General features: G+C 42.4%; 1 protein-coding gene across 3 annotated transcripts in view; it reads left to right on the top strand.

The window, feature by feature from the left end:
* nphp1 (nephronophthisis 1) overlaps window positions 1-15,861 on the top strand; it is a 172,054-nt gene that overhangs the window by 58,776 nt on the left and 97,417 nt on the right. For all 3 annotated transcript variants that reach the window (XM_041188671.1, XM_041188674.1, XM_041188672.1), the window contains exon 11: window positions 9,180-9,308. In XM_041188671.1, coding sequence (XP_041044605.1) covers window positions 9,180-9,308 — 129 coding nt within the window. The remainder of the gene's footprint in view (window positions 1-9,179; window positions 9,309-15,861) is intronic.

Here is a 15,861-nt window from a genome sequence, read left to right on the forward strand (position 1 = left end):
GTAATGATTGGAAAATGATCCTTAGAGCATCCGCTATTTCCTCCCTGGCTTTCTTCAACAGCCTGGGATGAAACCCATCTGGCCCTGGTGATTCATCCACCTTCAAGGATGTCAGTTCCTCTGGTACTTCCCTTCTCATTATGCTTATTGTATCTAATGTTTCACACTCCTCCTCTTCAACAAGATTGTCTGCATTATGCTTCTCCTTAGTGAAGACAGAGGCAAAGCACTCATTGAAAACCCTGCCCACATCTTCAGCATCAACGCACAAGTTACCATGTACATCTCTGATTGCCTCTACCCTTTTCTGTTATTCCTTTTCTCTTAATGTACTGGTAAAACACCCTCGGGTTTTTTTTTGATTTTACCTGCCAATGTTTTTGTATCCTCTCTTTGCTTTCCTAATTTCCATTTTTACTTCACCCCTGTACTTTCTATACTCCTTTAGGCTTTCTTGTAACTGTCATGTGCTTTCTTTTTCTGCTTTATCTTACCCTGTAGGCTTCTGGGGGCTCTAGATGTGGCAGTATCACCCTTTTTCTTTGTGGGGACATGTCTAAACTGTGCCCATAGAATCCCGCTTTTGAATGCCTCGCACTGACTTGACACTATTTTCCCTTCTACTGACTGTATCCAATTCACCTCTCAGCTTTGTAAAATTTAGCTTCCCCCACTTTAGAAATTTTATCCCTGTCCTATATTTGTCCTTTTCCATAATAATGCTAAATCTAACTGTATTATAGTCACTATCTCCAAAATGGTCCCCCACTGCTACTCCACCCACTTGTCTAGCTTCATTTTCTAAGACTAAATCTACAATTGTGCCCCCTCTCTTGTTTTGCGCTGGCTGAAAAAGTTCTCTTGAATGCAGTTCAAGAATTTTGTGCTCCCTGTGCCCCTCACACTGTTTGTATCCCAATTGATATTAGGGTAGTTGAAGTCCCCAATGATTAATGCTCTATTGTTATTGCACCCAGAAATTTGCCTACATATTTGCTCTTCTAACTCCCACCATTATTCCATTATAGTAATAATATCATGCTGCCATGTGTCTATCTGTGTCATCAGCTCATCGGCTTTATTGGCTATACTGTTTGCATTTACATTTACACCTTTTAACACTGCTAAATTCCTGTGCTGTTCACTTTTAAACCTATGCTTCTGTCTTTCAGAGTCATTCACTAATGCTGCATCTCCTGTTCCTTGCTCTGAATTTGCCCTCAGGTTCCCAGCCCCCTGCCAATCTAGTCTAAACCTGCTCCCCAACAGCATTAGTAAATCTCCCTATGTGGATATTCATCCCAGTCCTGTTTAGATGTAGACCATCCAGCTTGTACAGATCCCACCTTCCCCAGAACCAGTCCCAATGCTTTAGAAATCTGATGCCCTGCCTCCTACACCAGCTTTCCAGCCACGTATTCAATCGCTCAATTCTCCTGTTTCTATACTTGCACGTGGGACTGGGAGTAATCCTGAGATTACTGCTTTAGAGGTCCTGCTTTTCACTCTCCTTCCGAGCTCCCTGAAATCTGCTTTCAGGATCTCGGCCCCTTTCCTACTTAAGTCATTGGTACCAATGTAGACCACAACCTCTGGCTGAAGGATGACTAGCAGATGTTCTATGACACCCTTGACCCTGGTACCAGGGAGGCAACACACCATCCTGGAGTCATGCCTATGGCCACAGAAAGGCCTGCCTGTTCCCCTAACTAACAAATCCCCTATCATTTCTGCTCTTCTCTCCTTCCTTCCCTCCTGTACAGCAGAGCTGTCTGTGGTGCCACAAACCTGGCTCTGACTGTATTCCTCCGAGGTACCAACGCCCTCACTAGTATCCAAAATGGAAAATCAATTGGTGAGCAGGACACCAGGGAACCCTTGCACTATTCGTCTAGTTCTCTTGGAACGCCTGGTGGTCACCCATTCCCTTTCTGCCTTCAGGCTCCTAAGCTGTGGTGTGACCACCTCTCTGAATGTGCTATTCATGTAGCTTTCAGCTTCATGGATGCACCACAGTGACTCCAGCTGCTGCTCGAGCTCTGAAACCTGGGGCCCAAGGTTCTGCAGCTGGTGACACTTCCTGCACATGTGGTTGTCTAGGGCACCAGTAATATTCATGGCTTCCCACATATTACAAGACATGCATTCCACATGACTGAAGTGTCCTGCCATGGCTTCAATTTACTTCCCTTATGTTAACTTTATTTTACTTTTGTTTACTTATACTACATTGTTTTACCTGGCTTTGACTTACTTTTACTTCTCTATTGCTTGTGATTCTTACTGAAATCTAAGCAGCTCCTTTTAAAAAGAATGTGTTTTTCTAATTTTCAGCTATATGAAGACCCTCCCTAACAGCTGTTTCTCACCAACCAATGAACTTGTGTTCCTCCTGTGATGTAATTCTTGGATGTTTTCAAAACTCAGCCCTCACGTGCAGCTTTTCCAACTCCTGGTCCCCTTCAGGCTGAGAAAGATAGAGAAAGAAAAAGAAAAGAGCACCTCCTTCCCCTCCTCATTGAACTCCCTTCTCACCAAACTTGCAGTAATTCTACTCTGTACCAGTTGCACTCTGACAGTGCATTTAACCACTCTTATTTAAAAAACTGAAATTCAGATGAATCTCCTATCTGGCAGTAACAGAACCAGATTAGGCCAGTTACTTAATTTGCTAATCTGGTTTTCACTTGTATTATCAACCTGACAATACTGCTATCCTTCCTTCTTTCTTTCCTTCTCTATTTTTCAGAACACCTTGTATCCAGGAATATTTCATACCTGCCCTTTTTTTGCACCAGGTCTCTGTGCCACCAAAACTTCATGTTCTCATGTGGTAATAATTTTGAATGGTCGAGCAGGTTTGATGGGTTGTATGGTCTTCTGCTGCTTTTTCTTATGTTCTTATTATGCACCTGCAGCTCACCAATCTTATTTACCACACTTTGTGTGTTTACATAACTGTACTGTAATTTAATACCATACTGCATCCCTCTCACTCTGACCCCACCTAATACTGTACTATTTCTTACTCTAATGCTATCTGTCTCTCCCAATCTTTAGAAAGGAGAAACAAAGTGCACTAATGCTACATTCTGATTCCTATCCTTCTGCCATGTTAGTTTTAACTCTCCCCAGCACTAGCAAAACATCCCAAGGGGACATTGGCTCTGTGTTTTGGTTAAGGTGCAGCCCATTCAGCCTGTACATGCCCCACCTCTCCCAGAACTGCTCACAATGACCAAGGAATCTAAGGCCTTCCCTCCCGCATCATCTCTCCAGCCACACATTCCTCTGCCCTGTCCTCTTGTTTCTTGTAGAACGTGGCACGAGGAGTAATCTGAAGATTACTACCTTTGAGGTGCTGCTTGCTAGTTTTCTTCTTGGCTCTCTAAAATCTGATGGCAGGACCTCATCCCTCTTTCTACCTATGTCGTTGGTACCAGTATCCCTCATGAGAGTGCTCTGCAGCTGCTCAGTGACCCTGGCACCAGGGAGGCAACAGAACATACTAGATTTATGTCTGAGGTGCAGAAATGCTTGCCTGTTTCCCTAACTGTTGATTCCCTTATCATTGCTGCTTTCCCAATCTTCCTCCTGGCTACTCCTTTACAACTGAGCAACCCATGGTGCCGTGGCTCTGGCTGCATTCTGCAGAGGAACCATCACTTCCACTGGTATTCGGAACAGAATACCATTGGAGAGTGGGATACAGTCCAGGGACTCCTGCATTCTGCCTGGTCCTCCTTGACTGCGTGTCGGTCACCTATTCCTGTTTTCCAACTGCTACTCAAACTTCAAAATTCAGAGCTCGATCTGCTCCAGCTGAAGACACATCCTGCATATATTTTATTTTAATTCTTTCATGGAATGTGGGCGTGGCTGGCAAGGCCAGCATTTGTTGCCCAGCTTTAATTGAACTGAGTGGCTTGCTAGGCCATTTCAGAGGGCAGTTAAGAGTCAACTGTGGATCTGGAGTCACATGTAGGCCAGACCAGGTAAGAATGGTAGATTTCTTTCCCCAAAGGACATTTGTGAACCAGATGGATTTTTACGACAATTGATAGTTTCATGGTACTATTACTGACATTAGCTTTGTATTCCAGATCGTTTTTATTAAGTTATGGGATGTGGGCATCGCTGACTAGGCCAGCATTTATTGCCCATCCCTAATTGCCCTTCCACCAGCTGAACCTATATCCCCAGAGCATTAGCCTGGGCCTCTAGATTACTAGTTCAGTGACAACAGCACTACACCACCATTTCTCCAGCATGTGATTGTCCAGGACATGAGAAGGGTCCTGGAGTTCCCACATGGAAACAAATATGCATTCCACAGGACTAAGGTGTCCTGCATGCTTCAATTTATTAGACTAACTAAATTGAAATAAACTGAAGACTTATTAAAGACTTTTATATAAAAAAAAAATCCTGACCAGCTACACACAAATCAGCACCTTCCATTGTGCTGATGCCACTTCTACTTTTTTTAACCTTCCTCACTAATGCTCAAGCTCACTCCACTCTGCCCCTTTGTTCCTGTGTGCCTGCACTCTCTGAAATCACCTCCAACTCTCTGAAATGACTGCTGTCCAGTAATGTCACCCCTTGATTTTTTTTTTGTTCTTGCAGTGTTCTCTCTCTGACGCTCCTTTTATCTCCACTGTGCTGTAGGGCCTCCCACTGTTCCTGGAGTGCTGCTACTGCTGCTATTTTTATCTCCCCCTGTGCTTTCAGGTCCCCCACTGTTTTTTACACAGATTACACAGAATATACGGCACAGAAACAGGCCACTCAGCCCAACTAGTCCATGCCGGCGTTTATGTTCTACTTGAGCCCCCTTCCACCTTTTCCTAGTTCTTCTAGCAGATTAGCAATACCTCATATAGTGGTGGATTGTCAACTCTTGTCAAAATTGTTTTTAGTGCTTAATGCTGAGCTGCATTGGAAAGAATTGGTGCTATCGAAAGCTATCAAACTTTTCCCCATCCAGTTCTAGCATGTGGAGTCTTCAGCTCCAGCTTGTCAAAAATAAGAAATTATTGATTTCCGAGGGGATGTTGGGAACTACAAGTCCTGACATGCACCGGAAGTTTCTGTGTGTCTACGGAGCGGGCTGCGCATGAGTAGTTCAGCATTGTGAGATCTTCAGGCTGGGGACAAGTGCTCAGGGTGCCTGCTGAAACAAAAGAAAAGGTGTGAAAACCTGATCACAGGACCCAGGAGTAGGGTGCTATAAGACAGAGGAGTTCCAGGATGGGACAGGGAGAGGTCCTGGAGAGAGAGAGGGGACCAGAGAAGGAGCCACCAGGAGGAGGAGGCCACCGGGAGGAATCACTGGGGAGAGAAACCACTGGTGAGAGGAGCAAAGAAAGAGGATCCAAGCAGTGAAAGTGCTGCACTTGACAGGCTGCAAGTAGTGAGGGCTCAGGTGAAGTCCTGGAGAACTGAAAAGGCGGCAGAAGGTTGATGACTCCGTTTTGAGGGCTGTTGGGGCAGAGGTACCCTTTTGGAGCAGCGGTGTTCTGCTTGGCATAGCTGAAGTGCTGCCTGTGAGTTGGTGTTGGAATGCAGCCTTGAGAATCCAGGTGAACATAGTCTTACTCGGAGTTGATCACTTGTTGAGGCAGACCGAGTCAGAGTGACATTTGGATGGAATTCAGATCTGGATCTTGTCCTTCCTAAAGTGTGGTGTCCAGAACTGGGCACAATACTCCGGTTGAAACCGAACCAGTGTGCTTTTACAAATTTAACATAATTTCCTTGTTTCAGTACTCTTTTCCTCTATCAATAAAGGCCAGGATGCTGTATGCTCTATTAACTACTTTCTCAACCTACCCTGCCACCTTCAATGATTTATGCACATATACACCCAGATCCCTTTGCTGCTGCTCTGTTTAAAATTGCACCCTTTTATATTGTCTCTCTGCATTCTTCCTACTAAAATGAATCGCTTCAGTCTTCTCTGCATTAAATTTAATCTGCCACATGTCCACTCATTCAACCAAACTGTCCATGACTTTTTGAAGTTGTACACTATCCTCTTCATGAAACTTGGAAGTACTGTGAACTGTGATTTTGCAAATTTTGAAATTGTGCCCTGTACACCAAGGAAGATCAGGGGTCCTAACACCGATCCCTGGGGATCTGAAAAACAATCGTTCACCGCTGCCCTTTGTTTCCTATCACTCAGCCAATTTTGTACCCATGTTGCTACTGTCTCACTTATTCCTTCAGCGCTATGTACACATGAACATACAAATTAGGAGCGGGAGTAGGCCATTCAGCCCCTTAAGCCTGCTCCATCATTTGACAAGATCATGGTTGACCTGATTGTGGCCTCTACTTTTGTGGCCCTACACTGTTTGACTCCCTTGTCAGTCAAGAATCTGTCCAACTCGGCCTTAAAAGTATTCATAACCCTGCGTCCACTGCTCTCTGGGAAGAGAATTCCACAGACTAGTGACCCTCAGAGAGGTAAATTCTCCTCACCTCCATCTTAAATGGGAGACCCTTGTTTTTAAAGTGTTCCCTAGTTCTACTCTCTCCCACCCTGTCAAATCCCGTCAGAATCTTATTTCAATAAGATCACCTCTCATTCTTCTAAACTGCAATGGATACAGGTCCAACTTGTCTACTCTTTCCTCAAAAAATAACCTCTTCATCCCAAGACAGTCGAGTTGAATTCTAACTTTGCTCACAAGTCTGTTGTGTGGCACTTTTATCAAATGCCTTTTGGAAATTCATATTCACCACATCAAATGCATTAATCTCATCAGTCCTGCCTGTTGCCTCATCAAAAAACTCAAGCAAATTAGTTAACCACGATTTTCCCTCAATAAATCCATGCTGATTTTCCTTCTTTTACCTGCATTTGCCCAAATTACTATTAATTTTGTCCTGCATTGTCGTTTCTAAAAGCTTTGTCATCAAGGTTAAACTGACTGGCCTGTGGTTGTAGGGCTTATCTTTACACCCTATTTTGAACAAGGGTGTAACATTTGCAATTCTCCAGTCCTCTATGGAAGATTGGAAAATTATGGCCTCTGCAGTTTCCACTCTCACTTCCCTCAGTATCTTTGGATGCATCTTACCCAGTTCTGGTGCCTTATCAACTTCAAGCACATACAACCTATCCAATCCTTATCAGTTTTACAGCCTTCAAGTATCTGTACTACCCCCTCTTTCATCATGACCTGTGCAGCAGCATCTTTTTTGATAAAGACAGATGCGGAGTATTCGTCTAGGATTTCAGCTATGCCCCTTGCCTCCATGCATAAATCCCCATTTTGGTCCCTAATTAGCCTCACTCCTCTTTCTTAATACTCCTATCTTATCCAAGATATAATAGGAAAATAATTTATATGAACATACGAACTAGGATGAGGAGTGGGCCACTTGGCTCCTCTTACCTGCTCCTTCATTCAGTAAGATCATGGCTGATCTGATTTTAATCTCAACTTCACATTCCTGTCTACCTCCATTAACCTTTTAACCCCCTTGCTTATCAAGAATCTATCTACCTCTGCCTTAAAGGTATTCAAGGACTCTGCCTCAACCATCTTTTGAAGAAGAGAATTCCAAAGTCTCTCAACCCTCCGAGAGTAAAAATCTTTCCTCATCTCTGTCTTAAATGGATGACCTGTTATTTTGAAACAGTGATCCCAAGTTTTAGATTCTCCCACAAGACGGAACACCCATTTCACATTCACCTTGTCAACTTCCCTCAGGATCTTTATATTTTTCAATCAAGTTGCCTCTTACTCTTCTAAACTCCAGCGAATACAAGCCTAGCCTGTCCAGCCTTTCCTCATAAGACAACCCATTAATTCCAGGTATTAATCTACAAACCTTCTCTGAACTGCTTCTAATGCATTTGCATCTTGCCTTAAATAAGGAGACCAATACTGTACATGGTACTCCAGATGTGGTCTCAACAATGTCTTGTACAACTGAAGCATAACCTCCATACTCTTGTATTCAATTCCCCTTGCAATTAACAATAACATTCTCTCGGCTTTGTTAATTATGTATTGCACCTGCATACTAACCTGTTACGATTCATGCATTAGAACACCCAGATCTGCACCTCAGAGCCCTGCAATCTCTCATCGTTTAGATAATATGCTTCTTTATTTATTTATCCTGCTAAAATGGACAACCTCACATTGTCCCACATTATATTCCATTTGCCAGTTCTTTGCCCACTCACCTAACCTATCTATATCCTTTTATAGCCTCCTTATATCCTCTTTACAACTTACTTTCCTACCTATCTTCAAATCATCAGCAAATTTAGTAACCATACCATTGGTCCTTTCATCCAAATCATTTATATAAATTATAAAGAGTTGAGGCCCCAGCACTGATCCCTGTGGCGCACCACTCGTCACATTCTGCCAACCAGAAAATGAGCCACTTATGCCAACTGTTTTTCCTGTTAGCTAACCAATCTTCTGTCCATGCCAATATGTTACCCCCGACACTGAGTTTTTATTTTCCCCAATAACCTTTGTTGAGGCGCCTTATCAAATGCCTTCTGAAAATCTAAGTACAGTACATTCACTGGTTCCCCTTTATCCACGGAACTTGCTACTCCTTCAAAGAACTCCAATAAATTGGTTAAACACTATTTATCATGGTGTTCTTGGTCACAGTGGAAAATGATTGTAGAGCAAGGACTATATGTGATATATAAATAATGCTTGATTTGTTCAATGCCATATCCCATCAAAACACTTGAAGTGCTTTGCAAAAATAATTTATTTTCTAGTAGAAGCGATATGCAGGAAAACATGGTAACCATGTTGTTTTCACAAGACCCTACAAACAGCAATAAAATGAATGATGAGTATCTCTGGTTTATTTTAGTGTTGTATTGGTTGAAGGCAGATTGGCTGAAATATTTCTTCCGATGGTGCTAGTGATATTTATCCCTAACCGGAACAGTTTTGGTTTAATATCACACCACAAGTACAAATGATGTTTTTCATGCTCAAAATGCATCCCTCAACATACAGTGTAGGTTCACATGAGAAGAAAGGTCACTTGGACAACTTAATATGACTGAAACTGATATTCATAGAACCTTAATCCAGCTTCTGGAGAGGAAGGAATGAATAAACATTCATATATATTTTACCAAAATGAGGTTATCATTTAATTTCTTTTGATATCTGTAGGTCCGGCCGAGGAAGACACATATATCATACATGTTTACGTTGTGGAGCTGTAGAATGGTTCCTTTGCCTGGGCCTGCTGTCCAGGCGCTAAGCAGGCAGATTCGTTTCTGCCTTTTTGATGGACAAAGGGTAAGTCACCTACTAGTTAAATCCTTCATTTATAGTGAATTCTATAGTGCAGAATGTTGTCTGTATCACCTGGGCACAAAGTGTCACCTGGATAGACTGCTAAGAGGACGTGTGGGTAGCAAGGATCATATGCCTGAAATGGAGCCAATAAAAGAAAGACTTCCATTTGTAAAAAGCCCTTCACAAATGCAAGGGGTCCCAACGTGCTTTATAGCCAATCAGTTACTTGCATTAAAAAAGTTTAATTGCAGTTGGGATGTAGGAATGGAATGAAGTCAAATTGCACATAAGTAGCTCCTACAAATAGCTTTGGGATAAAGATCAGATAAAGTTTTAGAGATATTGGTTGGGGATACACATTGGCTTAGGCATCAGGGAGAACTCCCTTGATCTTTGCTTTAATAAGTTGGGACCTTTTATGATTTAATTTAATGTTTCATCCAAAAGATGACACCTCCAACAGTGCAGTGCTCCCTGGTACTGCACTGGAGTCTCAGCCTAGATTTTGTACTCAAGTTGCTAGTGGAACTTGAACCTGCAACTTGATGATTCCATTCTAAGGTAAGAAGTAAGTGAGGAAATTGTAGATGCTTCAGCAATAATTTTCCAAAATTCTCTTGATTCAGGTATTGTCCTATTGGATTGGGAAATTGCCAGTGTTACTCCAGTATTTAAGAAGGGTTGGAAAGGGATACAAGAAATTATAAATCTTAATTATAGAAAATTACACTCTAATGGCTGTTGTGGGAAGTTATTCAGAACAGAGTGAATGAACATTTGGGGGGAAAAATGAACTGAATATAAAGAGATAACATGGATTTGTAAAGCGTAAGTTATGTCTATCGTAGTTGAATTTTTGAGGAGATCACTAATGTAGTAAATGAAAAAACACCCTGCTGCCACAGAGAAGATAGCCAGTGTGGACTCGATGAACCGAATAGCGGCCTCCAGTGCCATGATGATTATGATGGAATTTAATGCCGTCCGTCAAGGCGAATTTGGGGGTGGGGGCACATTTCATCAGGTGTGAGGGGTGGCGACTGGGTGGCTGCCTTCCCGTCTCTACCCTGACTAAATCTGGGGCATGAATTCACTCAGCAGTGGGTGGAGGACTTACCATGCGGGAAATTTGAAAATCAAACTCTTGTCAGGGTTGCTTACAGGTTTCCAGGGCAGATCTTTGTTCAAAGGCACTCAGTGCCTGATCAAAGAACCTGGCATCAGAATGGGGTGCCTGCTGAGAGTCACCCTCCATCCTTCCTGCCAACTCTCCTCTCCAGCAACTCTCCACTTCTGCCATCATTCAGCTGTAGCTGTGGCCCTCAGTGATCCTGAGCTTTGGATGGGTGCATTACCAGCAGAAGGCACTGCCTCCCCCAGTGGCGCTGCTGAGCAAAGGACAGCTTATTGATTGGCAGCTCTCAGCAGGCGGGACTTCCGACCCCACGGTCCTTGATCCCAGGGGTAGCCTGCCACTGTCCAGTTAAGTGCCTGGACTTAATGCGACAGGCCTATCCTAAAAGAGATGACCTGGGACTCTCGATGGATTTCCAGCTGGCGGAAAAACCCCCACCGCTGCCATTAAATATCATCCTGTGACTTAGGTGTTTGATGTTTGGGACTCCTGCCAAGGATTCATTTTCTGCTCCTAGAACCAATCTTTGAAGTTTCAGGCCTTGATTAGCTAAAAAAAAACGTTTTGGAAATGGTACTTAGCCAACTATTTTTTTGGATATTTTTTCCACCTGTTAAGAGTGGAGTTGGGGAAAGAAGTGGAGGAAAATAGGTGCAGTGGCATTTTTTTATATTTTGAAGTTTAAAAATAATAAATAGGAATAGTAGTGAAAAGTAAAACCACGAATGTGAGGAAAATGAGAAACAGCTGAGTTAACATCTCTTTAAATCATTTTGTTTTAGGCAGTTTACATTTATTTTAGCTGTTAACAGAACTAATTTTCACTGCTGAGAAATTGGTTTACCTTTAGGTTTCAGTGTGATTGATCGAAAATAGAAGGTCACACTTTGAAAAAGAATGTATGTAATAACAAATTAGCCATGTTTTATGGCAGAGAAAAAAATTAAAGCTGCAAATACTGAAAATCTGAAATAAAAACAATATATTGGAAATGCACAGTGGGTTCATCACCAACTGAGAAGAGTAAAGACAGGTTAATTCTTTGAGCTTTTGTGGGGTAAATGCTTCAAGTTTGTAGGTCTTTGGACCTTAGGTGAGGAAATTAGATCTTGATATAATGGGTGAAGGTATGCTTTTCAACAAATGGCATTTAATATAGATAAATACAGTGTTAAGCACATGGGTAGAGCTAATGCTAAGAATGTATACACCATGCAGATTTCTAAATAAATGACTGCTTAGCAGGGAAAAGACCTAGGTGTTGTAGAACATTAATCTCCAAACGTTTGTAACTGTTGGAAAAGCATTTAGCCTATTAGGATGTATTCCGAGAATGAACCATACAAAACAAAAGACACTAAACTCCTGTGCACAAGGCCTTGGTTAGGCCTCATACAGAATACTGTTTTCAGTTTTGGTCCCTTCACATGGTGGGTGATATAGAGGCCCTGGAAAAGGTTGAGGAAATCTGCTACCTAGATTCATACCTAATTTTAAATACCTTTCCTTACCTAAATAATAGGCTGGGAGAAGTGGGTCCTCTTACATTTTAAAATTCTAGATTTCAAGAAGATTTGATTGAGGTTTATAAAATAATGAAAGAACCAGATTGACCATGTGTTTAAACTATTTGGCCTGGATTTTCGCTTTTGAGATGTAATATCTATTACAGCCTTCAAATAATATAAAAACACTCCCATTCATGAAAGTCCATTCACAACTTTTATATCTCCTCAGGTGCTTAATTTCCTGAAACAAACTCCTATTGTGTAAGAACAAAAGAAATAGGAGTAGACCATTCAGCCCCTCAAGCTTGCTCCACCAGTTAGTAAGGTCATAGCTGATCTGATGTGGCCTTAACTCAACTTTCCAACCTGTTCCCCAAAACCCTTGACTCTCTTGTCAATAAAAAACCTAACTCGGCCTTGAATATATTTAATGACCTAGCCTCCACTGCTCGCTGGGGGAGAGAATTCCAAACACTAACAGCCCTCTGAGAGAGGAAATTCCTCTTTATCTCCATCTCAAATGGGCGACCTCTTATTTTTAAACTGTGCCTCCAAGTAATATATTCCCCCATGAGGGGAAACATGCTCTCAACATTTACCCTGTCAAGCTCCCTCAGAATCGTATATGTTTCATTGAGATCATCTGTCATTTTTCTTAACTCCAATGAGTATAGGCACAACCTGCACAACCTTTCCTTATAAGATAACCATTTCATTCCAGGAATAAGCCTAATGAATCTTCTCTGAACTGCCTCCAATGCAACTGTGTCTCCTTAAGTAAGGTGACCAAAACAGCACACAGTACTCAGGTCTGATCTCACCAATGTCCTCTACAGTTGTTGCAAAACTTCCCTACTTTTATACTCCATCCCCCTTGCAATAAAGGCCAACATTGCATTTGCCTTCTTAATTATTTGCTGTAACTATATGCTGACTTCTTGTGGTTCATGTACAAGGACACTCAGGTCCTTCTGTGCTGCAGCATTCTGCAGTCTCTCACAATTTAAATAGTACTCTGCTTTTCTTTTCTTCCTGCCAAATTGACATTCTCACATTTTCCCACATTATACTTTATTTGTCAAACTCTTGCCCAATCACTTAACCAATTCATATCCCTCTACAGACTCTTTGTATCCTCCTCACAATTTGCTTTCCCATCTATCTTCATATCATCAGCAAATTTGGCTACAACACAGTCAGTCCTTATACCCAAGTAGTTGAGGCCCCAGCGCTGATCCCTCCACTGGTGAATTTGCCAACCTGAAACTTTTTTTAATCCATACACTGGATGTGAGCTTCACTGGCTGGGCCAGCATTTATTGCTCATCCCTAGTTGCCCTTGAGAAGGTGGTGGTGAGCTGCCTTCTTGATGGTGGTCCATGTGGTGTAGGTACACTCTGTGCTGTTAGGAAGGGAGTTCTAGGATTTTGACCCAGCAACAGTGAAGGAACGGTGATATGTTTCCAAGTCAGGATGGGGAATGACTTGGAGGGGAACTTTCAGGTGGTGGTGTTCCCATCTATCTGCTGCCCTTGTCCATCTGCTGTTTCCTCACTTCTCATTATCCATATTATTAATTCCCCAGTCTCACTCTCTAAGGGACCAGTGCTCACTTTAGCTCTTCTTTTCCTTTTTATATACTTGTAGAAGCTTTTACTGTCTGTTTTTATATTTCTTGCTAGTTTTCCGTCGTACTCCAATTTCTCCCTCGCCAGTGATGCTCAGACCTGTGAAAGAATGAATTTAAAAATATAATTTTTTAGTCATCCTTTGTTGGTTTGTAAAACTTTCTCAATCCTCTGACTTACCATTGATCTTTGCAGCATTGTATGCCTTTTCTTTCAATTTGATACCACCCTTAACTGTCTCAGAGAGATCGCTGAAAGGTTTTCAAACTTTAAATGTAGAAAAATTAAAAAATCATTAACATGTCCCCCTCATGTGACAATGTCACACAAGATGGGGCATGTTAATAAATTGCACAAAAACTTTAATAAACTTTTTTAAAACCGACATGAAACCTCATCCCACCGGTGGATGAGGTTACATGTTTTTTCAGAAGCCCGCCGTGGCTCCTGGCCTGCCCACCAACCTTAAGGTTGGATGGGCAGGTCCTTTAATTGTTTTAATTTTCCTGTCAATGGCCTCAATTGGCCATTGACAGGTCGGTGGGCAGACAGCTGATCGCGCTGTGCCCCTGCCTTCCTGAAGATTTAAATGGGGCGGGATGACGTCGGGAATTCCCCCCCGAACTCATCCTGCGTCATTTTCGCGTCGGTGAGCGGGCCCTGCCCCCTTCTCGCCGATGGAAAAATTCAGCCCTCTGTCTCTGTAATGACTATTATATCATACTCATTCATTTCTGTTTGTGCTACCAATTCATCCATCTTGTTATGAATGCTGCGAGCATTCAAAGGAAGAGCCTTTAATTCAGTCTTTTTACCGTTTTTGCTTCCACTGACTTTATTTGCTGAGGCACACTTATGTTTGTATGCTCTGTCCCTTTCTGTCACATCCAGGAACACATTTCTCTAGAAAAAATGTTTAAGAGTCCAAGCTTAAGAGTCCAAGCTTAAGAGTCCAAGCTTAAGAGTCCAAGCTTAAGAGTCCAAGCTTAAGAGTCCAAGCTTAAGAGTCCAAGCTTAAGAGTCCAAGCTTAAGAGTCCAAGCTTAAGAGTCCAAGCTTAAGAGTCCAAGCTTAAGAGTCCAAGCTTAAGAGTCCAAGCTTAAGAGTCCAAGCTTAAGAGTCCAAGCTTAAGAGTCCAAGCTTAAGAGTCCAAGCTTAAGAGTCCAAGCTTAAGAGTCCAAGCTTAAGAGTCCAAGCTTAAGAGTCCAAGCTTAAGAGTCCAAGCTTAAGAGTCCAAGCTTAAGAGTCCAAGCTTAAGAGTCCAAGCTTAAGAGTCCAAGCTTAAGAGTCCAAGCTTAAGAGTCCAAGCTTAAGAGTCCAAGCTTAAGAGTCCAAGCTTAAGAGTCCAAGCTTAAGAGTCCAAGCTTAAGAGTCCAAGCTTAAGAGTCCAAGCTTAAGAGTCCAAGCTTAAGAGTCCAAGCTTAAGAGTCCAAGCTTAAGAGTCCAAGCTTAAGAGTCCAAGCTTAAGAGTCCAAGCTTAAGAGTCCAAGCTTAAGAGTCCAAGCTTAAGAGTCCAAGCTTAAGAGTCCAAGCTTAAGAGTCCAAGCTTAAGAGTCCAAGCTTAAGAGTCCAAGCTTAAGAGTCCAAGCTTAAGAGTCCAAGCTTAAGAGTCCAAGCTTAAGAGTCCAAGCTTAAGAGTCCAAGCTTAAGAGTCCAAGCTTAAGAGTCCAAGCTTAAGAGTCCAAGCTTAAGAGTCCAAGCCAAGATGGTTGTGGCTGTTGGAGGTCAATCATCTCAGTTCCAGGAGTTCCTCAGTGTAGTACCCTAGGCCCAACCATCTTCAGCTTCTTCATCATCAATGACCTACCTTCCATCATAAGGTCAGGAGTGGGGATGTTTGCTGATGATTGCAAAGCGTTCAGTGTCATTCGCGACTCCTCAGATACTGAAGCAGTCCATGTCCAAAGGCAGCAAGACCTGGACAATATCCAGGCTTGGGCTTACAAGTGGCAAATAACATTCACAGCAGTAACATTCACTTTGACAAGTGTCACGCAATGACCAGCTCCAAAAAGAGAGAATCTAGCCATCGCCCCTTCACATTCAGTGGCATTACCACTGGGGGTTACCATTGACCAGAAACTGAACTGGACTAGCCATATAAATACTATAAATAAATGGCTACAAGAGCAGGTCAGAGACTTTGAATCCTTTGGTGATTAACTCACCTCCTGACTCCCCAAAGCCTGTCCACCTACATCCACAAGGGACAGGTCAGGAGTGTGATGGAATACTCTCCAATTGCCTGGATGAGTGCAGCTCCAACAATACTCAAGAAGCTTG

The sequence above is a fragment of the Carcharodon carcharias genome, chromosome 5, assembly GCF_017639515.1.
Source record: "Carcharodon carcharias isolate sCarCar2 chromosome 5, sCarCar2.pri, whole genome shotgun sequence".
Taxonomy (NCBI): domain Eukaryota; kingdom Metazoa; phylum Chordata; class Chondrichthyes; order Lamniformes; family Lamnidae; genus Carcharodon; species Carcharodon carcharias.